The sequence below is a fragment of the Saccopteryx bilineata genome, chromosome 3 (genome assembly GCF_036850765.1).
Source record: "Saccopteryx bilineata isolate mSacBil1 chromosome 3, mSacBil1_pri_phased_curated, whole genome shotgun sequence".
Taxonomy (NCBI): Eukaryota; Metazoa; Chordata; class Mammalia; order Chiroptera; family Emballonuridae; genus Saccopteryx; species Saccopteryx bilineata.
Genome location: NC_089492.1, coordinates 308,517,456 through 308,542,165, shown reverse-complemented (window position 1 = coordinate 308,542,165; position 24,710 = coordinate 308,517,456). Strand labels below are relative to the sequence as shown.

At 54.0% G+C, this 24,710-nt stretch overlaps 2 protein-coding genes across 3 annotated transcripts; both read right to left on the bottom strand.

Annotated features, from left to right (window-relative positions):
- Positions 1-11,633: 11,633 nt before the first annotated feature.
- On the bottom strand, positions 11,634-16,707 carry KLK1 (kallikrein 1). The gene is made up of 5 exons (XM_066271434.1): positions 16,551-16,707; positions 14,175-14,334; positions 12,672-12,958; positions 12,407-12,543; positions 11,634-11,838 (listed from the first exon to the last, which is right to left on the bottom strand). Exons 1-5 carry the CDS (start codon positions 16,594-16,596, stop codon positions 11,683-11,685), a joined length of 786 nt encoding a protein of 261 aa, XP_066127531.1. The 5' UTR covers positions 16,597-16,707; the 3' UTR covers positions 11,634-11,682.
- Positions 16,708-18,193: 1,486 nt separating this feature from the next.
- KLK15 (kallikrein related peptidase 15) lies at positions 18,194-24,233 on the bottom strand. Of its 2 annotated transcripts, none has more exons than XM_066271437.1 (6): positions 24,190-24,233; positions 22,921-22,991; positions 19,925-20,075; positions 19,347-19,630; positions 19,088-19,224; positions 18,194-18,537 (listed from the first exon to the last, which is right to left on the bottom strand). In XM_066271437.1, the coding sequence occupies exons 2-6, from the start codon at positions 22,958-22,960 to the stop codon at positions 18,385-18,387; spliced, it is 765 nt and encodes a 254-aa protein (XP_066127534.1). In that variant the 5' UTR covers positions 22,961-22,991; positions 24,190-24,233; the 3' UTR covers positions 18,194-18,384. The 2 variants fall into 2 exon arrangements, with proteins under 2 accessions (XP_066127534.1, XP_066127535.1); XM_066271438.1 differs by having other exon boundaries at positions 19,425-19,630.
- Between the last annotated feature and the right edge of the window lie 477 nt (positions 24,234-24,710).

Below are 24,710 nucleotides of genomic sequence, written 5' to 3'. Positions count from 1 at the left end.
AATCAATGAACAACTAAGGTGTTGCAATGAAAAACTAATGATTGATGCTTCTCATCTCTCTCCGTTCCTGTCTGTCTGTCTGTCCCTGTGTATCCCTCTCTCTGACTCACTCTCTGTGTCTGTAAAAATTAAAAATTAAAAAAAGTAAATAAGAGTTGGAGACAGGCATGGATATCATGGAAGGAGAGGTGGATGCGTTTGAGATTTGATGGTGATGGAGATGGAAGGGGAAATGGGGGCCGGTATTGGGGCTGAAGATAGGGTTAGGTTGGAAGTTGATATATATATATATATTTTTTTATTGGGATGGGTTGGGGGGTAGGGTTTGGATTGGGGCCAGAGGTCAGGATAGGGATGGGGTTGGGTGTCATGGTAGGCACTGTGCAAGGTACACCTCATCTCGGTGTCTCTACAGGAAGGATCTCAGTGCCATGCCTGTTAGGATGCTGATGATGACATTGGAGAAGAGCAGAATGGGCAAGCTGGAGCTGACGAAGAGGGGGATGCTTATGTGCATGAAGCAGAGGCAGAAGCCGGTGAGGCTGGCAAAGATGAGGAAGGCCCAGGCAAAGTCCAACAAGTCTGGGAAAGGAAGGGAATCAGGAACACCAGGATGAATATCAGGTAGGTGCGGACAAGCATAAGGCAGTGAGGAGGGTCCTGGGGCAGTGAGGGCCATCCTGGGGAAGGGAGGGTGATGCAGAGGTCGTGAAAACCATCGCAGAGAAGGGAGGACAAACCCAGGGTGGTGAGGATCATCCCAGGGAAGGCCAAAAGGGGCCCCTGGGACAGAAGAGAAATGAGCTCCAGGAATGGTGAGTCTAGGGAAGGCCTTACAAGCATTGTAGTCTTGCTCATGCAGGCAGGAGATGTCATGGCAGCGCTCAAAGAAGATGGTGTTGATGGGGATGGTCAGGGGGCCAGCAGGGTCCCCAGGGGGTGTCAGTGGCACCCGGAAGTGGATCCAGGGCTGGTGCAGAGAGACGAGACCAATGATCACCATGCCAGCTAGGGTCAGTGCTAGACTCAGATGGAAGCTGGCCATCCTGGCCTCATTCACCATCCACTTCTTTATGGACAGCTGTGCCTGTATGCGTCGATGCTTCTCCTTAAACCTGTGGCAGAGCACCCAACACCAGTGTCAGCACTGAACCCAGTCACTCAGCCCACCCATCCCAGGTCCAGCTGCCAGACCCTGTTCTTCAGACTCAATCTTCCGTATGTCCATCCTCCATGCTTTGTATTCCCCCAACCCCCGGGTCCTGCCTCTAGGACATGCTCACCCAGGTTCAGCCTCCAGGCTCCTTTGCCTCCAGATCTAGCTTCCAGGCCCTGACACTCCCCAAATTCAGTCTTTAGGTTGAGTCACAGGTCTAGCCTCTCTGCCATGCCTCACCCAGGGCCAGTCTTCAGGTCCAGCTTCCAAACCGGGCCACACCTAAGTCCAGCCTCCAGCCATGTTCCTGATCCCTGACCTTGGATTGCTCTCCCGCCCCCCTCCCCCCGAATTCTAACCCAGAACTTTTGCCTGAAGCTCTGCCTCTTACCTGCCAACACTGCTCATCGAGTTGTTTGCTGGTGTTCTGTAGGTGGTGCTTTCTAGAGTATTTTTGCTGGCCTTGCTACTGGACAAAGAGACTTTGGAATTCTTGAGAGTTGATGAAATTGATTCAATGCTTTCAATACTGGGCTCGGGGCTGAGAGTAACTGAAGTGGGGGCATCAACTTTGGCCCAGGTTGGTGACTTGAAGCTTTGAAAACTTGAGTGGGACCTCCAGGTGGTTGGTGGGCTGTCTTGGAGACTGACTTCACTAGTGTAGGAAACTGATTCTATTTTGGTCAAAGGTGTGTGGGTAACTACCCAAGGTATTTGGACACTGATGTGGTGAGTTTGGAAACCTGGTGGAACATCTTGGGTGTTGACATCGGAACTGCAGGTAACTGATGGCGTCTCTTCGATACTGACTCGATGACTTTGGCTAATGGATGGTGTCTCTTGGATACTTACTTGGTGACTGTTACTAATGGATGGTGGTTCTTGGACACTGGCTCGGCAACTGTGGATATAGGGTATAGGTTCTTGGACGCTGACCCGGCGAGTGTGGATAGAGGGTCGAGGCTCTTGGACGCTGACCCAGCGAGTGTGGAGAATGGATGAAGGCTCTTGGATGCTGACCCTGCGAGTGTGACTAGTGGGTGGAGGCTCTTGGACGCTGACCCTGCAAGTGTGACTAATGGGCGGAGGCTCTTGGATGCTGACCCTGCGAGTGTGGAGAATGGATGAAGGCTCTTGGATGCTGACCCTGCGAGTGTGACTAGTGGGTGGAGGCTCTTGGACGCTGACCCTGCGAGTGTGACTAATAGGCAGAGGCTCTTGGATGCTGACCCGGCGAGTGTGGAGAATGGATGAAGGCTCTTGGATGCTGACCCTGAGAGTGTGACTAATGGGCGGAGGCTCTTGGACGCTGACCCTGCGAGTGTGACTAATGGGCGTAGGCTCTTGGACGCTGACCCTGCGAGTGTAGAGAATGGACGGAGGTTCTTGGGTGCTGACCGGTTGAGTGTGGACAATGGGTGGAGGCTCTTGAGTCTCATCTTGGGTAGTGTTGTTGGGAGATTCTGGAAGATCTGTCTGGTTGCTGTGTTGGCCAGATTGGGACATCTGGGACATGTGGAGGTACCGGGCAAGTCCCCTGATGCACTCAGCAGCCTGCCAACTGCCTTAGCCCTTCTCTCCAGCACCTCTATGACCACCTGGAAGTCCGTTGCTCTCTCTCCGGGGTTCAGACTCTGTCCTGTTGGGTTTGGATCTCTTTGTCCCTTCTTTAGTGTTTCTTGGTCATTCCTACTGTCCACAGGCAGGCCTCAGGGCTTCAGTCTGGCCTGCAGCTGGAGGCGGGGAGAGGTTCCGTGACAGTTGGAGGGGTTCCAGGAAGTTGGGGCATTGGCCATGGACACATACCCCTCACCAGACCTGTGTGAGTGACATGGGGTTGGGTCTGGGTCTGGGTGTGGGTCTGGGTGTGTTCAGTGTGGGGTCCGGGCAGGGTCAAGATTTGGTCAAGAAGAGGTGACAGCTGGGTTAGAGAGGTGTCAGGACAGGGCAGGGGTGGAGTGGGGCGTAGGGCGCAATGGCAGGGTGGAGACAAGAGGGCTAAAGAGGGGTCAGGACTAGGTAGGGCTGAGTCACCAGCATCTCTGAGATCAGTTCTTACAGTTTCTGAAGGGCCTGGGATCTGAATTTACAATTCCCTCTTCCTGGCCCCCTCCTCCACCTCATGCCCTTTCCAGGGCCCTTTCTGAACCCATTTATTTACTTATTAAAGTCTCAGTTTCCATGTCTCTCCTAGCTCCCTCTCTTTCTCTGTTTGTCTTTCTCCACCTTTCCCCGAAGCCTCAGGGACCCAAAGAAGATTGGGCTGCTTTTTGCCCTCAAAGACCTACAATCCACAACCTTAGAAGGGCTGGAGAGAGGCCCGCAGGGGTGCAGCTGCCCTGACGCGCCCTGCAGCCTTTTCTGCCAGCAGTGGGGACTTGGAAACGGCTGTTTCCATCATCTTTTCCTTTGGCTTTTGTGATGGCCTTTTGAAAAACAAGCAAGGAAGCGAGCAAATAGACAAACAGGCCTGACCTGTGGTGGCGCAGTGGATAAAGCGTCGACCTGGAAATGCTGAGGTCGCCGGTTCAAAACCCTGGGCTTGCCTGGTCAAGGCACATATGGGAGTTGATGCTTCCTGCTCCTCCCCTTTCTCTCTCTCCTCTCTCTCCTCTCTCTCTCTCTCCTCTCTCTAAAAAAAAGAATAAAATAAAAAAAACCTTTAAAAAACAAACAGACAAACAAAAGCCAACCCCTCCTCTGCCAACCTTTGTATCTTTAATTACATGAATATTTTACTGCTCTATGCCTCTGTTTCTTCATCTGTCCACAGAGATGATGATACTTCAGAGGGTTTGTCAGAAGGATGACATGGGTTAACAGCATGCTAAAGCACATAGAACCCATTGTGATAAAAACCTGCTGAAGTTTTACTCTTTGTGGACATTGGTTTTGGTTCTAAAAGGTTTTTTTCTCCATCCCCTAAACTCCTTCCTGGGTTCCAATACCTAACTTCCCCAGAAACCCACATTGAGATGTACCATAGAAGAAGAGAAGGGACTTGCTATTACTAGATACCATTAAGGCACCCTCCCATTCATTTATGCACACATTCATTCACTACACCAGGGGTCCCCAAACTTTTTACACAGGGGGCCAGTTCACTATCCCTCAGACCGTTGGAGGGCCGGGCTATAAAAAAAACACACTATGAACAAATCCCTATGCACACTGCCCATATCTTATTTTAAAGTAAAAAAACAAAACAGGAACAAATACAATATTTAAAATAAAGAACAAATAAATTTAAATCAACAAACTGACCAGTATTTCAATGGGAACTATGGGCCTGCTTTTGGCTAATGAGATGGTCAATGTCCGGTTCCATATTTGTCACTGCTAGCATAATAAGTGATATGACGCACTTCCGGAGCCGTGATGCGTGCGTCCTGCGTCACCGGAAGTAGTACTGACCGTGAGTGGTGCGGTGCTTTGCGGCGCCGTCACAACAGTGCTCCTCTCACTGACCACCAATGAAAGAGGTGCCCCTTCTGGAAGTGCAGTGGGGGCCAGAAAAATGGCCTCAGGGGGCCGCATGTGGCCCGTGGGCCGTAGTTTGGGGACCCCTGCACTACACCTTTTCATTAAAAACCAGCAAAGGCTGTGTACCAGGTGCTGGGGTGCAGCAGGAGCACACGCTCTTTGTCCTCTACCTTCATAGAGGTCTGCGGGGAAGACTGGTAGTGGACAAAAAAATTAGTGAAATAATGAATGGTGAGTGCGTGAAGAATTGCACATTGTAGTGCAGGAGCACTTATTTAATGAGCCTCCTGACCAAGAACTGAGGCTGGGGGGTGGGGTGGGTGTCGGGAAAGGGGATGTGAAAGAACTGACATTGGAGGTGAAGGTGATCAGGGCAGTCTGGGCGGAGGTGAAAGGAGAGTGCCCGGGGGAGAAGTGGGGGCACCGAGGTAGGCAACCCTTGGCGTGTGGACGGGACCAGTGAAGCCCAGCATGGCTGGAGATACGAGAGCAGCGGGGCCAGGTCGGCAGGAGCAGAGGGGCTTGCTTGGCGAACATGGGGCGCACCCCCCTGTGTTCATTCTTCTGACACCACGAGTCTTGGCCTCAGGAACACACTTTGGGACCTGTGTCGGCGGCGTGTGTATCCTGGGTCGGGGTTTGTGACCGCAAAGGAGAGCAGGGGATGAGGTTGAGGGTGGGATGGTTCTAGGGTTTGGGGACCAGGGAATGGAGTGGGGGCTGAGCTTGGAATGGGCTTGTGGGTGGGGAGTGACTTGGGCGTGACCGTCGGAGAGGAGGGCGGGGTTGTGTTTGGGGCTGAGGACAGAGAATACGGTGGGCGGCAGGGGGCGCTGAGCGGTGCTGGAGACAAAGTTAAAACAGGATGAGACAGGGACAGCGAAGGAGATGAGGCTGGGATCCGGGTTTGGGTGGACGGGGCTTGAGAGTGGGGCACAAGGCGAAGATCGAGTGGGGAGGGAGATGAGGCTGGATCGGGGACGGGCACTAGCACGCAGCACGGGGTGCAGGCAGGTCCGGGTCCCCAGAACTCTGCTCTTTCCCAGCGAACCTGAACTATTCCTGGTACAAGGACAGGAAGTTCATCCTGAGGGGCTGGTCCTTCGTCTTCAGCATCCTCGCAGCTCTGATGTTGCTCAGCCTGATGGATGGGCGAATGGCCTACCTGCATGGCTCCCACACTGGCTACCTGGGCATTTGGATTGACTGCACGAAGCACCAGTGCGCCAAGCTGGACCAAGTCACTGGTCAGTCGGGTCTTGGACAGGCTGTGGAGCACGCGGGAGGGCGGGTGGGTCTTTGGAGGTGATCAGGGGCAGGAATCTTTAGGTGGACTTCAGGGGAAATCTTTACAGTTTTGAGAAAGGGCCTCTGGAGACTTTCTTATAGCCTTGTGAGGGGGGTCTCCTGGAGTTCTTCTTCTTCTTTTTCCTCCTGGAGTTCTTTTTGGCTTATAAGCAATGGTGGGATTCAAATAGCTTACCAATTGGTTCTCTGCCCTAATGATCTTTTTTTTTTTTTTTTTTTTTTTTTTTTACCTAATGACCTTTTTAAGTATAAAAAAGATATACCAAAAGTTAGTTTATTATTTCATGCATTTCATAATACTTAAATAAGAACAATAAAAGAGGTACACAAAACTAGGTTATAAGAAAGAGTGTTAAAATATTAATAAAAATATTAAATAATACCTGACAAAAATAAATAAACCAACTGCTATTTAAGATATTTCCATATTGCTTCTTGATTGGCATCCTCCCTTACAATTTTTTTCACCTCTGGATGGAATGAACATTACTATGGGTGCTTAGAATACACTGTTGTGCAGATGAATGTTAAAAAGAGCAAGGATTGTAAACTTATGATTTTCACACTGGGCGGCTGCCCAGGCGCCCACCTTAGAGAGAACCCTGATTACAAGTGTCATTTTAACAACCGGTTCGCCAACCTCAACAAAAAAAGTGCGAATCGGCTGAATCCACCACTGCTTATAGGAAAACGGGACTGTCATATGCGCTGAAAGGAGAGCATTACACTTGACCAAAAACCAGCCATGAGATGGCTAAAAACATCATTTTCTCTCTCTCATTTAAAATGTTGTTTTCCAAAAAAGATGACAAGAGGCTTTCATCTCCTCCAGAAACATTTGCCTCCTTGCTGGTCTCTGCACATGTTCATCGCTCGGGAGCGTTGTGGCTGGAGGCAGAGCCCACAGTGCCCGGACTCAAAGCCTGGCTCCACCACCTGGTTGCTGAGTCATCCGGGGCACATTTCTTTACCTCTGTGTGCCTCAGTTTTTTTATTTCTACAAAGGCAGTCTTAGCAGTACCAATTTGTAGACTGTTTACATGCCAGTTGAAACTGGCGCATAGCCCTAACCAGAGAGCTCCAGTTGGTTGGAGCATTGTCCCAATGCACCAAGGTTGTGGGCTTGATCCCTGGTCACGGCATGTATAAGAAGCAACCAATAGATGCATAACTAAGTGGAACAACAATTTGATATTTCTCTCACATACAAAGACGTTCCCCTGAGGCCCTGGCTGGGCCACACAGGTACCCCAGACAAAGTATGGTGGGCAGAGCAATGCAATGGAATGATTGGCTTAACACTGGGGCTGGGAGCGGGGCAAGGCTCAGGCAGGAGGCAAAATGCATGGTGGGGAGGGAAGCCATAAACATCCACTCTTTCTTTTTATTATTTTTTTATTTTTCTGAAGTGAGAAGTGAGGAGGCAGACTCCCACATGCGCCTGACAGGGACCTACCTAGCATGCCCACCAGGGGGCGATGCTCTGCCCATCTGAGGCATTGCTCCGTTGCAACCAGAGCCATTCTGGAGCCTGAGGCTGAGGCCATGGAGCCATTCTCAGCCCCGGGGCCAACTTTGCTCCAATGGAGTCTTGGCTGCGGGAGGGGAAGAGAGAGATGGAGAGAAAGGAGAGTGGGAATGGTGGAGAAGCAGATGGGTTCTTCTCCTGTGTGCCCTGACTGGGAATCGAACCTGGGACTTCCACATGCTAGGCCAACGCTCTACCACTGAGCCAACCGGCCAGGGCCAACATCCACTCTTTCTGACCCAACCAAGGAATGAGCTGGTCTCTGGGATGACAACAACCAGTGTCACCTGAGCTCTCCTTCTCTTGTCTGCTTTCCTTATTCTGCCTTACTCTCTCAGGCCTTTCGTGCCCAGGAGGCTGGGATCGAGGATAAAGCAGCTCCAGGCTCATACTCCTATTGACTAGAGAAGAGTGAGGTGTCCCTAAGAACTTGTTAGAGAAAGTCCCAACGGTATACAGATGATGGATGTATTATACAACTGTACACCTGAAATATATATAATTTTATTAATCAGTGTCACCACAATAAGGTCAATAAAAGGTATTTGTTGATGTGAAAAAAGAGTAAATGTCTCAAGGCAGAGCTTTGATCACGTGCCCGTGTTTGGGCCCGTCACCCTGGTCTGGGTCACGGGACATTGTGATTGGCTCTGTCAGAGTCACATGACTATCCCTGTGTAGTCCCAAAGCTCAAGGTAGGTCATGAGAAGCTCTCCACCAGGATTCTGTGGTTGGTCCAAAGATCACCACTGCTATTCTGTATATAGGATTAACCCTTTTCTTGCGGTTATGTATCAGAGACGTGCAGTTTTCTTGAAGCAAAGCAGATGGAGTCTTAGCTCATTTCGCTAAAACAGTCTTGCATTGTACAAAAGCAGGCACAGTAGGAGGGGGCTAAGAGGAGGAAATGAAATTCTCAGAAGGAGCTGCAATTCTTGCAGACTGCAGTGTAACTTGGATAAGTATGAGTTCTAAAGTGAGTGTGGCCTGACTGATGGTGGTGCAGTGGATTGAGGGAACCAGTTTGAAACTGAGGTCACTGGCTAGTGTAGGCTTGTGGTTTGAGCATGGACTTCTTAACTTGAGTGCAGGGTCACCGGTTTGAGGGTGGGATCCTGGACACGATTCTAAGGTCACCGGCTAGAACCCAAAGGTCACTGGCTTGAAGCCCAAGGTTGCTGGCTTGAGTCCCCTGGTCGAGGCACATATGAGAAGCAATCAGTGAACAACTAAAGTGAAGCAACTATGAGTTGATGCTTCTCATTTCTCTCCTCTCCTTCTCTCTTCTTTCCTTTCTTTCTTTAAGAAAATAGATAATAAAGTGGTGTGATGATGTCTTTCAGGTACATTGATTTTAGAGTATTTGTAAGTTTTTCATCTGTGTGTGTGCTCTGGGGAATGTGTGTGAGGGTTCTGGGGCGTGAATGGTGGTGACACTGGGGGAGGTTCTGGGTGTGACAGGCCTCACTAGGAGACCTAAGGGTGTGAGGGAAGAGAAAGAAGTGGAGTGACTCTGGAGATGACTAAAGTGACTACAGTGTCTTGGATGACTTTGAAGGTGCTTTTGGGCATGTCTGGGAGTGATGTTGAGGAATTTTTTTTTTTCAGAGACAGAGTCAGAGAGAGGGATAGACAGGGACAGACAGACAGGAACAGAGAGAGATGAGAAGCATCAATTATCAGTTTTTCGTTGCGACACCTTAGTTGTTCAGTGATTGCTTTCTCATATGTGCCTTCAGCAGACCGAGTAACCCCTTGCTCGAGCCAGTGACATTGGGTCCAAGCTGATGAGCTTTTGCTCAAACCAGATGAGCCCGCGTTCAAGCTGGTGACCTCGGGGTCTTGAACCTGGGTCCTACACATCCCAGTCTGACGCTCTATCCACTGCGCCACCGCCTGGTCAGGCTGATGTTGAGGATATTAATGTGAGTTGCTGGTGGCACATTTTTTGGAAGCATGAGTAGGATGACTTTAGGAGTGTCTGTGGGGTGACTTTAAAAATTATTGAGATGATTCTGTGGAGTGACCTTGAGAATGTGAGTGGGGGTGACTCTGGGGCCATTGGCGGGGTGACCTTGATGGTATGGGTAGTTGATTATGAGGGTGTCTGGGGGTTGACCTTGGGGTAAATGGGGGTGATTTGGGATTACTTTGAAGGTGCGAGTGGGGATGACTGAGTAGACAGGTGACTTTGTGAGTGAGAGTGGAAGTCATTTTGGGGTTTCTAGGAGGTAACTTTGGCGACGGGAGTGGAAGTGACTTTGAGGTTGTCTACAGTCAAGCTTTGGGGGGCCCTTTAGGGGGCTGTTCATTGTGTCAATGGGGGTGAGCCTGGAAGTTGACCTTGGAGAGTGTCTGAGACTGATTCTGAGACAATTCTCTTCCCAGTTCTCATCCACATGAGCATGGGCTTCATGATGCTGGCCCTGATGCTGTGTGTCATCCTCCTCCCCACCATGGGCCTCTCCTTCCGACCAGTCTTCCACCGCCTTAAGATCGACTTTGTCTGCAGTATCCTCAGCTTCAGCATTGGTAAGTGTCGGCTTGGGAGAAGGGCTGCCCTCCCCACCTTGGCACCACCTGTCTCTCAGACTTTCTGGCTTTAGGAAGGTGTAACTCAGAGTTTCTTTCCTGCTGTCACCTGGGTCTCTCTTTGAAAGTTTCTCAGAATCTCTGCCCAACTCCCACAGTCCTCCTTTCTCTGTCTTTCTCAGTTGGGGTATCTTCCGGGCTTCTCTATTGTTCGTGTGTGAGTGTGTGTGTGTGTGTGTGTGTGTGTGTCTGTGTCTGCTTGAGGGAGGTTGTCCAGTCTCCCTTCTCTTTCTGGGGATTGCCTTCTGGGTCCTTGGCTAGCCTTGTGTTCATCTCTGGCCCCACTCACGTGCAGCGCTCCTAATTATCCTCAGCATGACGCTCTTTGTACTCCACTGCGAGGCTCTGAAACCCAGGCCACAGGTATCCTATCTGGCGACCACCTACTTATGCTGGGGCAGCGGCGCCGTGATGCTGTGGACCGGTGAGGGCGGGGCCGCGGGAATGAGGGGCGGGGCCTCGGCAGGGTAGGGGCGGAGCCGGGGTAGAACCCTAGGCAGGGCCTCGGGCCGGATGCGGGCGGACCTAAGGGGAGGTCGGCCTTGAGGAACCTGCTAAGGTCTAAGGTAGGGCTCGGAGTCCAATGGCCCAGCGAGTCCCTTCCCCAGGATTCCTGAACTTATTAAACCACATGGGCACGTGGAGCGATCAGTCGACTAGTTTGGATCGGCGGGAGAGCTATCGCCGGTGGTCCACGCGGAAAAACTCCATGAAGCAGAACTCCAGATCGTCAGACACAGACCCCAAATCAAACGTGGGCCAGTCCAATTCCCCCCCTCCTCAGGAGACCTCCCTGTGACGCCCCTGTCAGCCGTCGTTTCTCAGGACGCGGACTGATAACTGCGGGCAGGTGTTCATCGTGGCCACGCGCCTGAGATCGGACCTCCGCTGGGGCCCCGCCCCCTAAGGACACCCCAGGCCCTCCGAGGACTGTCGACTAAGCCCGGTCTACCCCGGCTCCGCCCCTACCCTGCCGAGGCCCTGCCCCTCATTCCCGCGGCCCCGCCCTCACCGGTCCACAGCATCACGGCGCCGCTGCCCCAGCATAAGTAGGTGGTCGCCAGAACTTCGAGCTGGGGCCCACGTTCTGCAAAGCGCAGCCGGCGCGAGTGGGTGTGGCCCTGCCCGCGTCCTCGCTAGGCCCGCCCCTCGGCGTCCGGCCTTCTCGAGCCACGCCCCGAAGCCGCGCTTCCGGTCGGAACTCCTCCCCCTCGAGGGCCAGCCCCGCCTCCCCGGCGGACGCAACCCTCCCCAGCGTTTGGCGTTGTCCTTCCCCTTGGAAGGCGCGGCTTGCAGTAGCGTCCCTCCGACCTCCTCCAGGTTTTCCCGCCGCAATAAATGTGGGCTCCACCTAGCCTCTCAGTGTTCGACATCCCCCCCCCATTGCATCCTTTCCCCGCAGGGCCTGCTCGTCCACACCGGTGACTGCCCAGTCCCATTCCCCAGTCCGTTCCTGCACGCCTCCCGCGGCGGGACCCGGAGAGCTTGGGAGGCGCCAGCCCGACTGCGGGGGGCTCCCGGGCTACTCCAGGCGCTCAGCGTCTGGGAGGCCAGATAACACCAGAATTTGATGCATAAACGGTTTTACTGGGGGTCAGAGACAGGGCCGAGGCATTCAGGGGTTGGCTGCCATGGTCTCCTTGATCCAGTCCAGAAGCGGCATGAGTTTGGCGAAGACACCGGGCTTTTTGGGTCGGCCGCACGGGGTGTGGCCCCATGACGTGATTGCTTGCAATACACCGTCGCAGATCAGCGGGCCCCCTGAGTCACCCTACAGAACAAGGGCGCAAGGGGCAGAGGGTGAGGTCAGCGAGGCCCCTTGGGGTTCCGCCTGCAGACCTGTGTCCAGCTATGGGAAAAGACAGGGTTATCTCCGGGGTCCACTCCCAGGAGGAGGGTGGGATTCCAACAGAGGGGACAGTGGATCTAGTTCTAGCCAGTGGGGATGGGACAGCAGGGTCCTGTTTCTGTGCCCGGGGTGGGGAAGGGCAGGGCGCAGGGGGACAGGCCCTGCAGACAGGTCAGCAGGCAGGAGGAGCGGGGTCAGTCTATAGGACTCCCCCACTTCGGGGCTGATCTCGGATGTCATCTCTCCCAAGTGGCTTTCTCTGACTGACTGGGAGGAAGGGGTGAACTCTGGTGCGAAAGAGGGAGATGCAGGCCATACCTGGATGGGGGTGTGGAAAGGGAAGGGGGCAGGAGGGAGGAGCTGAGGCGCCAGGCGGGGTGTTACATCTGGGCAGCTTCGGGGACAGGTGCCAGGCTACCTCCCAACCTCAGCCCAGAGTCTGAGTCCCCTCCCCCAGCACTCTGAGCCCAGGGGGGACAGGCGGGCTCACCGCGCAGGTGTCCTTGCCACCCTCCAGGTGTCCGGCACACAGCATGACATCTGACACCACCTGGGGGTGCGCTTTTTCACACTCCTGGTTGGGCAGGATTTTGAGGTCCACGCACTGGAGAGCTTCTGGGTACTTGACTACAGGCCAAGGAGAAACAGGGCTGCGGCGGATGCCACTGCTCCGCGGTCCCCCCTCAGACCCTGGAGTCCAGGTCCCCAGCCCCCTCCTCCCTGCACCCGGGTGTCTTGGCTTAAGACTGGCGTACAGTTATATGGTTCGATGCTGCCCCAGCCGGAGGCATAGCAGATGCTCCCCATTTGGGGTTCCTGGGTGGGCAGGTCCAGGACCTTCACAGCCTCTGTGATCTCGGCGGGCTCTTCCAGGTGGAGCAGCATGATGTCGTAGCTGTAGTCCTCCCCCGGATAGGTGGTGTGGTTCTGCAGGACGCTCAGGTTGTATTGAGGGTGTGGGAAGCTCTCTCTGACCCGGACGTACTGCGCGGTCTCTTCTTGCTCATACAGGTTGTGGCGCCCCAGCCAGAGCTGGTAATTGCTGGGGAGAGAGCGGGTGGAACCGAATGAGGAGAGAGGAGGGGAAAAGGGAGACGGTTTAGGCAGCGTGGGGGCAGGTCCCAAAAGAGAGGAGGAGAAACAAGGAGAGACACGGAGAGAGAGCACAGGAGTCAGAATCGTGCAGAGATGGGACCGTGAGAAAACAAAGAGATGTGACAACCTGAAAGGCACGGAGAGGCAGGGGGCGAAGAAGAGAGCTTAACAACGTGCAGGGAATCAGACAGACAGAGGGAGAACCGGGAGAAGGAGGGAGCGGAAAGGCGGCAGAGGGAGGAAGAGACAGAGATAGTGAGAAACAGACAAGTGGAAGCAGAGGAGGCTGGGGGTGACGGAGCGGGAGGAGGAGGGGGGGGCGAGGCCAGCAGGGGGCGGGGCAGGCGGGGGGGGGCGAGGCCAGCAGGGGGCGGGGCAGGCGGGGGGGGCGAGGCCAGCAGGGGGCGGGGCAGGCGGGGGGGGGGGCTGCCACCAGCTCCGCTGCCGCTGCGGCTTCGGCTGGGGGCGGGCTCCCCAACAGGCAGGTGGTCTGGCCCCCAGCCCAAGGTCGGCGTCCCCCTCCCCTCCCCACATTCTTCCCTTCCTCTTTTCACTTCTTCCTCCTTCCTCCACCGCCCTCACCCAGATCCAGCGGAAAGCAGCCCTTCCCTGTGTGCCTTTGGAGTGGATGGGTCGTCCTAGAGGGTGGGGCTGGGTAGTGTGAGAAGTTCCCCCAACACACACACAAATATTGGGAACAACCCTCCTTTTCCCTGGGGGTCCCCTTCAGCCCCATCCTGGAGGGTGCACAGGCGTGATGGGGAGAAGCAGAGGGGCAAAGACCTAGGGAGAGGGACAGAGCAGAGGGCTCGAGGGTGTGACAAACAGTGACAGAGGCGCCAGCAGAGAGACCCAGAGATGGACAGAGACAAGGAGAGACACAGACACGGAGACAGAAGAGAGAGGGACAGAGGGACAAAAATCACAATTAGGGAGAGATACACAACAGAAGCCAGTTTCCAAGAGGCAGAGACAGGAGAGGGGGAGACAGACATGGGAGAGACAGAGACCGACTCAGCAGCCACGGGAGGCCCTCCCTGGGGGTCACCCCGTCCCAGCCTGTCTCCTGTGACCCTGGACCACAACCTTCCCTTTCTGCTGTAGGTCCCCCAGTCTTGTGGGAGCGCAGACACCCCCTGCCCAGGCGCCCTGCCCCTACTCACTCGTTTATGCAGTGGGCAGCTGTGAGCACCCAGCGGGGGTGCACCAGGACGCCTCCGCACATGAAGGTGTTAAAATGGTACAGTGCTGCCTGCCAGGGATGGGAATTCTTCTCACACTCCCAGCCTCCTATGATCCGGGACTGGATGGGGGGCGCAGCGCCTGTGGAAGGGGCGCTGAGTCAGGGGGGGAGGGGGCTGGACTAGGAGAGAGGCCGTGCTATGGACATCGAGAGGCACTCGGCAGAGGACTCCGGTCTGAGGACACGGGGGGGGGGGGGAGGGTGTTGGGGAGGCCCCAGGATTCTGAAGACTCTGAGATTGTGGGTTGGTGGCAGGTCCTGGGTGGGGAGCCTACATGGAGAGCAGAGCTGACCCCAGGGGTCAGGGTAGGAAACACCAGGGTAGCATCCAAACCGACACTGGGTATGGGGGTTGGGCTTTGGGGGGGATTTGGGGGTCTTGGACTGGAGGACAAGAGGTTGTGGGTTCTGAGAGGGGAAACCAAGGTTAAAGGCCTTAAGAGAGCAGATTAGAGGCTGGGGGAGAAAGGATTTGGAAGGTTAAGAGCACTGGTAGTCAACCTGGTCCCTACCGCCTACTAGTGGGCGTTCCAGGTTTCATGGTGGGTGGTAGCGGAGCAACCAAAGTATAAATAAAAAGATAGATTTAACTATAGTAAGTTGTTTTATAAAGATTTATTCTGCCAAACTTAGCAAAATCCAACATAAAGTACTTGGTAAGTAATTATTATTATATGCTTTAACTTGCTGTAACTCTGCTTTATAAATTTTATAAAGTAAAGTTACATCCATACTTTATAAATCACCATTACTATGGAACCGGTGGGCGGTTAGAAAATTTTACTACTAACAGAGATACAAAAGTGGGCGGTAGGAATAAAAAGGTTGACTACCCCTGGTTAAGAGGCTTCCAGGCTGCCGAAATAGTTAGGGTTTTCAGAGGGCTGAGTTTTTAGGGTTAGCTTTTCTGGGGTTCTGGAAAGGATGTGGATTTGGAGAATCGGGTCTGAGAGGCCAAGAAGAGCATCTGGGGGATGTGGGGGGTGATTGGGGTTCCTGGCTGGGGCTGGAGGAGTTGGGAGAATTTGGGGTTCCAAGCCAAAGAGTGAAAAAAAAGGGTCAGGCTAGGAGAGGAGTCCTTGGGGTCTGGAGTCCTGATAACTAGAGCTGGCATTCTATTGTTAGAGGTGGGGGCCCTAGGACAAGGTTGGGGTCGGAACTGGGAGGGGGCTCAAAAGGAAAGAGAGCTGGGATAGTCATTCTGAGATCAGGTGATTCTATGGAGATGGGGGTCACAGTCTGAGGGTCCTGGAAGGTCTGGGGTCCCTTGGGAGCAAAGCCACAACAGGAATGGAGAAAGAGGCCTACCAGGGGCCAAGCAGCTGTGGGGAGGCAGGGAGGACCCACGTGATGTGGGGTTTTTGAATCCCATGTAGGGGTACTTGGGGGAGGTAGGGGAGGACAGCTGGGCTGGGAAGGTATTTGGGATCCTGGGGAAGGGGTTTGTCCTGGAAAACAAGGACCTGTACAGCAGGGAGTGGGTGGAGAGGGCCGGAGCTTGGGGTAGGGTGGGAATTCTGCCAGGAAAGGAACATGGGCTTAAGGTTCCGGTTGTTCTTCCCAGAGGAGAAGCCTGGCATCGCCGGGTAGAGCCCAGGGCAAAGCGCCAGGGAAGGAGACGTTCACAGAACCCCCATTACAGAATGGGGTGCCCACCTGGTCATGGACCAGAAAGTCAGTTTTGGAAGAAACAAGTGTCTGAGGGAATTTGGGGGATCCTGGCAAGGTTCGTAGGACCAGATGTCAGGGACTGGAGATGGAGTCCAATGGAGAGCTGACAGCTGGTTGGGAAAAGTCTCCAGGAAGTGGCAGGATCTGGGGACCCAGGAGCCAGACCATTGGGGGGAGCTAAAGGGGTGATGAAGGAGTGATGAAGCTAAAAGTCTCCAGGGTCTGGTGGGATTGGCGGGATACTTGGAAGAATTGGAGTCCCCCAAAGAGGAAGACCAAAATGGCCCAGAATGCCCCCTTGGTAAAAGGGCTGGGAGTAGGATCTGAGTGGGGAGGAGTAGAAAGTTCTGAGGGTCGCTGGGAGGGAGAAGGGCCTGGGGTAGGACTGAGGACTATGGGAAAGGTAGGAAGGAGGAAGGGCTGGGTAGGATTTTGGGGTGGGCGTGGAGGGATAGGGAAGAGCCCTGTGCCCTGGTCTGGCATACACTGTGGGCTGGAGGGGTGCAAGCTGGAGTGTTCGGCGGGGTGGGGGGAAGGATTTATTATTATATCATATTGGGGGGGGGATAAAGGCAGCATGAGAGTCAGAGCCCGCTCCCTTCCCACATCTTCCCGGCTGTCTTACCAGTCCCCGCCAGGGACAGGGCAAGGCACAGGACCAGGAACCACATGGTGGCAGAGGTGTCCAGAGGCAGGCAGGTGGTGAGCTGAGAGCTGGAGAAGAGCTCCTTGAGGAACCTTTAAAAGCCCTCATCCCCCTGGGCCCCGCCCCTGCCCCGCTGGCACCCCGATGTTGGCCAAGGCCCAGCCCCTGCCACCTGAACTGAACACCTCCTCCCACCCTGGCGCTCTGGAAGGGATGGGAGAATGAGCACCTGTTGTTCTGCCGGGGCCCTCAAGTGCACTGGAAGCGTTCCTGGAGCCGAGGCCAGCCAGGGCAGGGCTGGAGCTCCTGAGCTCGTGGGGACAAAGCCAGTGAGGATAGGTGGTGGAGTGAGTGGGAATAGAAACAGGAGGGTGGGAGCGATCACTGACTTCCAATACAAAGCCATATTCCTGAACCTCAAGTAAGGCTGTGGACCCCAAGATCCAGTGTACCCTCAAATACAGACAACGGTTCCAGATGCTGCCCTGTTGTCTCCTACCCAGTACCACCAGTGCGGCTCTGACCCCTTCTCCCTGCACTGCTCAGAGCCAAGACACCAGCTTCCCAGTTTCCAGGACCCCCGCCCCCCGAAATATAAGCTTTGGCTTTCAGAACGCCCTGAGTCTTGTATTCCCAGACTCAATCAAGATCTAGGTCACCAAATCTATTGTTTCTCTCATAATAAAATCTTAGGATACCTGCTACAATTCTAGCACCCCCAGATCCAGTAATATAAAGTTTTAGTGGTTTTCCTAAATATGTTCCCTAGTATTTAAAAATTCATTTTCCCCCAAGCAATGTCGGGATCCCCTTGCCCCTCCCCTAACTCCTTGTTCCCCAGATCAGGATGCTCAAGGTCACGTCCTCTAATGTCTCAAGAATCCTGGACAACCTGCTTTCCAAGGTCAAGAGTATCCTCTCCACAAATCCCAATTTCCCTCCCTCAATGGAATATTTAGGTCTCAGGGGCCAGGCAGGTTTATGTACCGCAACATTCAGTGACCTTGACAATCACATTTTTGGGACCTCTGAAGAAAATCAAAACCTAGATTTGTGCAGCCTCCACGGTGAACCCATAGGCTTCTGACATGTTCCCTCGGCTCTTTAGCAAAACCAAAGCAGCTTGTGCCGTGTAGGTCAGGACCCTGCCTAAGGAAAGGAGAGCATTTTCCTTTTTGTCATGACGACCAGAAAGCTCCAAACTAAACCTTGGGGGGAAATGAAGTCATTCCTGACTTCATCTGCATAATGCGTGCTGGGTCCTTTCACTGGGGTGCAGAGATATAGAGTTTTCCCAGGGCCAGACCCTATTTGAATCAATTCATATGAGTTTCTTCATTTAATCCTTACAACCCTATGAGGAAAGCATTATGAGGATCACTGTTTCACAAATGGGGAAACTGAGGCTGAGTGAGGTTAATTAAATCTTTTGCTCAAGAATACACAGCTGATCTGATGTGTTGAGTGAACAGAGTTCTGCTTCCGGCCACTGTCCTCACCTAGGAGTCAGGGCAGTGGGTGAAAAGAAACGGTGTGCATTGGATCTGGGTAACCACCCCAGCTCTGGTTCCCATTTCCCTGCGTCCCCAGAAGAAAGCCACAGAAACATGTACAGAGAAACTTGCATCAGTGTTGTTATCTTGGTGTTTAACAGGTGACCTTGAGCACCAGCTCTAACCTCAGAGGGAACAGGTCCTTGGCTCACATCTGGACCTTGGACAAATGGAGTCTGGATGGCTTGATTCTGTCCCAGGTCCAGAGGGAGCAGCTGTGGGATATTCTACTCAGTCAGAGACACAATAGGCCAAAATAGTCAGTTCCTCTTCATGGTGTCTCTAATCCACTCCAAGTAGCTGCACACTTTGGTATAGACACCAGGCTTGGTAGTACTGTCACAAGGGACATCACCCCAGGACACAATGCCCTGCAGGGTGCCCCCACAGACTAGAGGTCCACCAGAGTCACCCTGTGGGGAGAAGGAGAAGCGTGAGCGAGCACCTTCGGATCCAATGTTCCCATGCCCATCCTATCACCGTTCACAATCACAATCAAAATTCCGTCCCACCCCCTCTCAACTCCATACAACCTCGTTTAACCCAAACCAACCCAACCCCAACTCAGCCAACTTATGTCCAACCCCTACACCTTCCCCATTCAGAACCGAAACCAGACCCAGGCCCATCCTCACTTCCAACCCCACCCCACCCCACCCCATGGTCATGTCTTTCGCACCCTAAATACAGTCGACCCCATCCCCAATTCAACCTTGACATATTTCCCGTGTAAAGAGGAAACCAACCCATTCCCACTCTCAACTGCAGTCCATGCCGTCCCACACCAACGACCGCATGGTTTACCCAATCCCAACCCAAACCCAGCAGTGCCTTTACCTCAAAGATACTATCGATCCCTAGTATCTTCTCTGGCCCAAAGCAAGCAAAACCCGATCCCCACCCCAACCCCCTGATCTCTCCCCCTTTCTTTCTCCTCCGGCATGGCCCCCTCTTGGCTCTGACCTCACAGGAGTCCGTGCCTCCGCCTTCCACACCTGCACACACCATAGTGTCCATCAGGTGTCCCGGGTAGTCCTTGTTACAAGATGCGGACGAGATAATGCTGATGTTGGCGCAATGCAACGTATCTGGGAGGTTCACTGGGGAGGACAGTGAACCTGGAGTGAATCCATTAAGTTTCAGGTCCTTGTTTCCTCTGCCCAAGAGCCCTGAGGAATAAGGTCCCTAGAGACCTGACATTCAGCTCCATCATTTCACGCACCTTGTGACTTTGAGCTTCCTGGGGTCCCAGATTCGTGGTCAGACACCAGGCCCCAGCCGGACACCACGCAGGACTCACCCGGTTGGGGACAATGCGTAGGCAGGGCCACGGGGCGCACTTGTGGGGAGAGGTGCGCGGGCCGGGTTAGACGCAGCAGCATCAGGTCGTGGCGATGGCTGCGCACTTCGTAGTGCGGGTGTGGGATGACGCGCGCAACAGCCCGCAGCTGCTCCGTGCCGTCACGCTTGCGCAGGTTGTGCTCGCCCAGGCGCACTCTTATGTTGCTGTGCGGGCGAGTGGTTACCCGCAAGGGCAGGGAGGAGTAAACAGAAAAATCAAAGAGCGGGCAACCTGGGGTCCCGCGGCCCTTTGGGAATCCGAATATCCAATTATTATCCCCCGCGAAGCCCCAAAGCCAACAGTTCCACCCCTGTCCCCCAGGGACCCAAGTGTCCATAGTCAAGCACACACTTGGAATTCAACGCTGGGGCTCCAACTCTCTTCTTCGGAATCCATGCCTCTCAGATCCCTAGACCCTTCCCGCCTGCCCCTCAGGACCCTGAGCGCTGCCTTCATACCGGGTTTGGCAGTGCGCCGCAGACAGCACCCAGTTTCGGGAGAGGAGGGAGGCGCCGCAGTTGAAGCGCCCGCGCTCGAAGAGGGCTACCTGCCAAGGCTGGGAGTGGGGCACACACTCCTCACCTCCCTTGCCGCTGCTGTCCTGGGCCTCTGGGAGGGGAGACAGAGGGGGCCATCTGAGGACAGAGCCCTTTTCCTTGCACCCTAACCTTCCTTGCACCCTGCCCTTACCACGTGTTTTTTACCTGGGCCTCCCCCTAACTTCTTAAGGTGTCCCTGCTGTTGATTTTTAAGCACTGCTTTCTCTCTAGCTTTTATAACTTCTGCTAATTTTCTCCAGAACTGTGCCCCCAGCCCTGCCCCCTCCATTTGCCACTGGACTCGGGGAAAGAGAAGACAGGGAAGGGACCAGAGGGCAAGCAGTCCTCTGTGACTGAGGGTGAAGACAAGGACAAGGGATCAGTCCAGAAAGACGGTCACCTGGAACTGGCCTTTCAAGGTCACTGAGCTGTCGCAGACATCAACATGGACACTGGCCACTAAATATATATGACACACAGACTTGGCTTCAGAGTCTGGACAGCTCAGCCAAATGCAGTGTGTCATACACACAAGGACACAGACATGACCACACAAGGTCACAGGCAAGTGAACAGGTACAGCTGGCCTTGCAAATGTAGGAACTGATGTAGACAGCACCTAAAGCTGAAACTCACTTGTATGTACATAGGTTGCCATTTCAAGAATCATAGCACAGGGGTTGCCATGTGTGAGGGAATATGGACAGTTAAGATGTGGGCGTGCATGTGCATACATACTTTCAGACACAGATTTGCACATAGAAGTTCAGGCTTAAATTTACACGTCTAGGGTGGGTCTGCACAAACTAGGTCACAGGTGCTCACACTTGCACATGGGGTCTTTAATAAAGGTACAGGTTGAGAGCCCTGGCTGGATAACTCAGTTGGGTAGAGTATCATCCCATATGCAAAGGTTGTAGGTTCGATCCCCAGTCATGGCACCTATAGGAACAGATGGTTGTTTCTGTCTCTGTCTCTCTCCCTTTCTCTCTCTCTCACAAATCAATTTAAGAAAGCTACATGCGGAGAGACACTGATATGCCCTCAGGCCTCCAAAACTTGTTCAAAGACATGGGTCTATGATATGTGGTTGAAGCTGGAGTGATAAAGTCACTACCTTCTCTGAGTCCAAGCATATTATCTGTGAGATTCTGAGCAAATTATTTGATCTCTCTGTGCCTCCGTTTTCTTATCTGTAGGATGGAATTGTGGTAAGGATTAAATAGGTGTGTGTGTGTGTGTGTGATGCCTGACACACCGTGACTGCTTAACAGATATTAGTTATTTTAAGCAAAAGACTCATAGATTTGTTTATGCAGATACAGCGTGTAGATGTCCAGGCAGCGGGTACAGATTTAGCCAAAGTAAGTCAGTTGTATGACCAGACCCAGATAAGGGTAGTCAAGGTCAAAACTGTGACTCATCACCAAGCCACTGTGTGGAGATTCAAAGGGCCAACACTCAGATGTGGACCCCTTAGATCAGACCCCAGGGCAGCATCTGGGCTTTAGACTGGGCACTACAAGGTCAAGGACAGATAGCTGGAGACAAGAGCAACCGGGACAGGACATATTTATCCATCTCTAGATCAGTCCCCAAGTCAACCGCTTGGTGTTCAAGGTCACTCATCAGGTTTCACACATGGATGCCTGGCTCACACTTGTGATCAGGATGTGGACACACAGGGACTTGCACTAAGTACTCCACCCGCTGTCCAACTGCACCATGCACAAGGACATCAGCAAGGATGTTTCAAGGTCACAGGACTGTGACCTCTTACACTGGGCCACGTGGATATCTCTCATCCAGGTCACAGCCAGGCGTAGAGTTACACCCACGCTGGGACAGGACTGGCACAGCCAAGGCCGAACACTCGCACTCTGCCCGCTAGGGTTGAGCGCTGGGCCAAGGGCCCTGGCAAGGCAGGGGAAGCTCGGTTGAGGTAGACAAGGGGCTTAACAAGGGAAGGGCGTGGTCGTCCTTCAAAGAAGGGCAGAGGGTGTGACTGAACAGCTGGGCACCAAGGCCACCCCTGGCCAGTCCAAGCTGGAGGAGGACGGGGCCCCACTGGGTGCAGCAGGCAGGCAGGAGACTGGGAAGAGGGAGTACAGACAGAGCCTAAGGGGATGCTGGCGGGGGGGGGGGGAGCAAGGGCGAGAAGGTCATTTGTGTGTGGGAGTTAATTAATGAAAAGCCCACCTTCACCTCCTCCAGGGTAGAGGCATCAGGTTACAATTAATTTCTCCAAGGTTGGCGAATAAATGTGGTCCAGAGTTCTCCTGCCACCTAGGGTCACCTTGACCTAGTGGTTGGTCCTCTCTGAGTTACAGCCCCCACCCCTGTCAAATGAGGCCAGTAGTCCACGGCACAATGTTTCCTGGACCAGGTGAGCCTCCTTCATGCTGAGCGCCGTGCCTGGCGTGTACTCAGCACTCAACAAAGCTAGCCCACACTTACAGGGCACTGCCAAAGGCCAGGCACTTCTAGTGCCTTATACGTCTGTTGTTACCTCCGTGGGATGGACAGTTGGGGAATCTGTTATAGAGATGGTAAGGAACTAGAAAGGGGCAGGGCCCAGAGAGGTGAAGTAATTTTTTCCAGGTCACACAGCAGGGAAGAGGCAGCCCTGAGACTCAAACTCAGGTCTGTGTCTGTTGTCCTGGGCAGTGAGAGGGCTCCACATGGCATGGGGACCCCTCAGCAGCTCCGGGCTCCTGACAGCTGTTGGGGTGGAGTGAGGGCTCAGAGAAGTTGGCAGGTGGCTGAGATGGGGCAGGGATGAGGGAGGAATCAGTAGGTGGTTTCCTGGTAAGGGAGGGGCTGGCAGATTGCAGGGTCTGGATCTGCTCAGGATGGTGGGGGGTTAAGGGGTGCCTCACTCCCACAGATCCCAACCTGACCTGTGCCCACCTCACCTGCAGACGTCAGCAGGAAGGAGAAGATGAGAAGCCACATGGTGGAGGAGGGACCGGGGCTCTGCTGAAGTCTGGGGAGGGGAGAGAGTGCACTGGGGCAAGGCTGGACCTTTCTGCTCCCATCTGGGCCCCTCCAGACACAAACTTAGACTACCTGCTGCTTAAGAAACTTCTTCCCACCATCCTCATGCCCTACTCTCATCTCCTAGCTTGTTCTTCCTTCCTGGTTTCCCATCTCCAAAGGGTCTGCCATTCTTCCAGGCACCGGGACCCCCCCCCCCCCCCCCCCCCGTGCACCCGCAGCCTGCCAGACCCCAGCACCATTCTGCTTGCCCCTGTGTCTCTCTCCATCTCCAAAGCTATGGCTCAGGATGCATTCTCTCCCCAGACCCTGTAACAGCTTCCTATTCAGTTTTTCGGGTTCTCCGGCATCTTCCTACACCCCGCAGTCTGTCCCTCCACTCAAGCTCCCAGCCTACATGTGCCACAGGGTCTTTGCATACCCAACACTGACCACGTCTCACTCCTCCTGCTCATGGCCATAGTAGGCAAAGTCCCAGACCTTCAGCCCTGCTTTCAAGGACAGTAGTGGCCTTCCAGACACAGCTGGTTTGTCCATTTTTCTTTCTGCAATTTCATGCCTCCATGCCTTGGCTTGGGCTGCTCCTCTTTTCAGGTATGCCATTCCCTTCAAGTTCCTCTGCCTCCTTGAAGTCTTTTCTGACCTCCCCTGTCAGTGATATCTGAGAACTCCCCGAGGGGATTCCCAGCCCTGCCCTGCAACCTTCCTGATTTGTCCTCCAAATTCCTAATTCCCTGTGGGGCTCAGCCCCCCAGTTCTTCCGAGATGCCTCAATCCCTGACACGTCTCTTTTCTGGGCCTCACAGCCAGCTCTGCCTCCAGCACAGCAAAAATCCCAGCACGCTTGGGTGGGTGCCTCTGCGTCCCCTGCACTGCCCAGCCTGGGGCCTGGCACGTGACGCGCCTCAGGGAGTTGTGCTGAGTTGACTGAGCCGTGATAACTCCTGATCCCATTCTGGCTCTGGTGCAAGCGCTCTCAGGGACATCTTCCTGATTCACTCCGCCTCCCCTCCCCCGCGCAGGCAGCTCCTTCTTGCATCTCCAGGACATTTTCTTGGTTCAGGTTCAACTTGGGGCCCCAGTAAAGGACACATGGGCCTTACCCAGGTGCCCTTGACACTCAACTCCCTCAGAGCAGACAGCGTTTCTCCTCCCCCGGCCCCCCACTCCTGTCCCAAAGATCTCACCCCCTCCAAATTCTTCAACAGCATCTGGGGCCACTTGAATGCCAGGAGAAGGGGAGCAGGCACCCGAATGCCTGAATTTATAAGCTTCCAGCCCCACCCGGGTGTGGGGAGGTCGGGGAGGGTGCGGTGGGAGGTGGCTGAGATGGATTTACAGGCTGGACGCCTGGGTGACTGGTGGGGTGAGGGATGAGGCCTAATAAACATTTATTAGGCTGAAACTTTTGTCTGAGTCTCCCAGGAGGAATTCCCTGCCAGGAGCAGCTCCTCAAGGTGGGAAGAGGCAGGACGGCAAGGGGAGAAAACTGGAGATCAAACTAGAGAACCTGGATCCTGGAGCCTGTGATCTGGAACCGGGGTCGGCGGGGCAGAACCTGGCTTCTAGAGTCACACTTCTTGTGCCCCAGTATGCGCCTGGATCTGGAATTCCAGATCTAGATCTGGAGTCCTGATTCTGCATCCCCGATTCCAAATGCTGAGCCCTCAATGCTGGATTCTGGATCTGGCTCTTCAGTTCGGGACCT

What these genes read in the sequence shown, in the direction of transcription:
- KLK1 (XM_066271434.1), bottom strand. Translation starts at nt 16,596, where the DNA reads ATGTGGTTCCTGGTCCTGTGCCTTGCCCTGTCCCTGGCGGGGACTG. An exon ending in CAGCATCGAACCATATAACT is followed by an intron (nt 12,544 to 12,671) that starts GTACGCCAGTCT and finishes CTTGGCCTGTAG; the next exon opens with TCAAGTACCCAGAAGCTCTC. An exon ending in GTGGCAAGGACACCTGCGCG is followed by an intron (nt 11,839 to 12,406) that starts GTGAGCCCGCCT and finishes CTTGTTCTGTAG; the next exon opens with GGTGACTCAGGGGGCCCGCT.
- KLK15 (XM_066271437.1), bottom strand. Translation starts at nt 22,960, where the DNA reads ATGTGGCTTCTCATCTTCTCCTTCCTGCTGACGTCTGCAG. An exon ending in CTTCCTGCTGACGTCTGCAG is followed by an intron (nt 20,076 to 22,920) that starts GTGAGGTGGGCA and finishes CTCCCCTCCCAG; the next exon opens with AGGCCCAGGACAGCAGCGGC. An exon ending in GAGGCACGGACTCCTGTGAG is followed by an intron (nt 18,538 to 19,087) that starts GTCAGAGCCAAG and finishes TTCTCCCCACAG; the next exon opens with GGTGACTCTGGTGGACCTCT.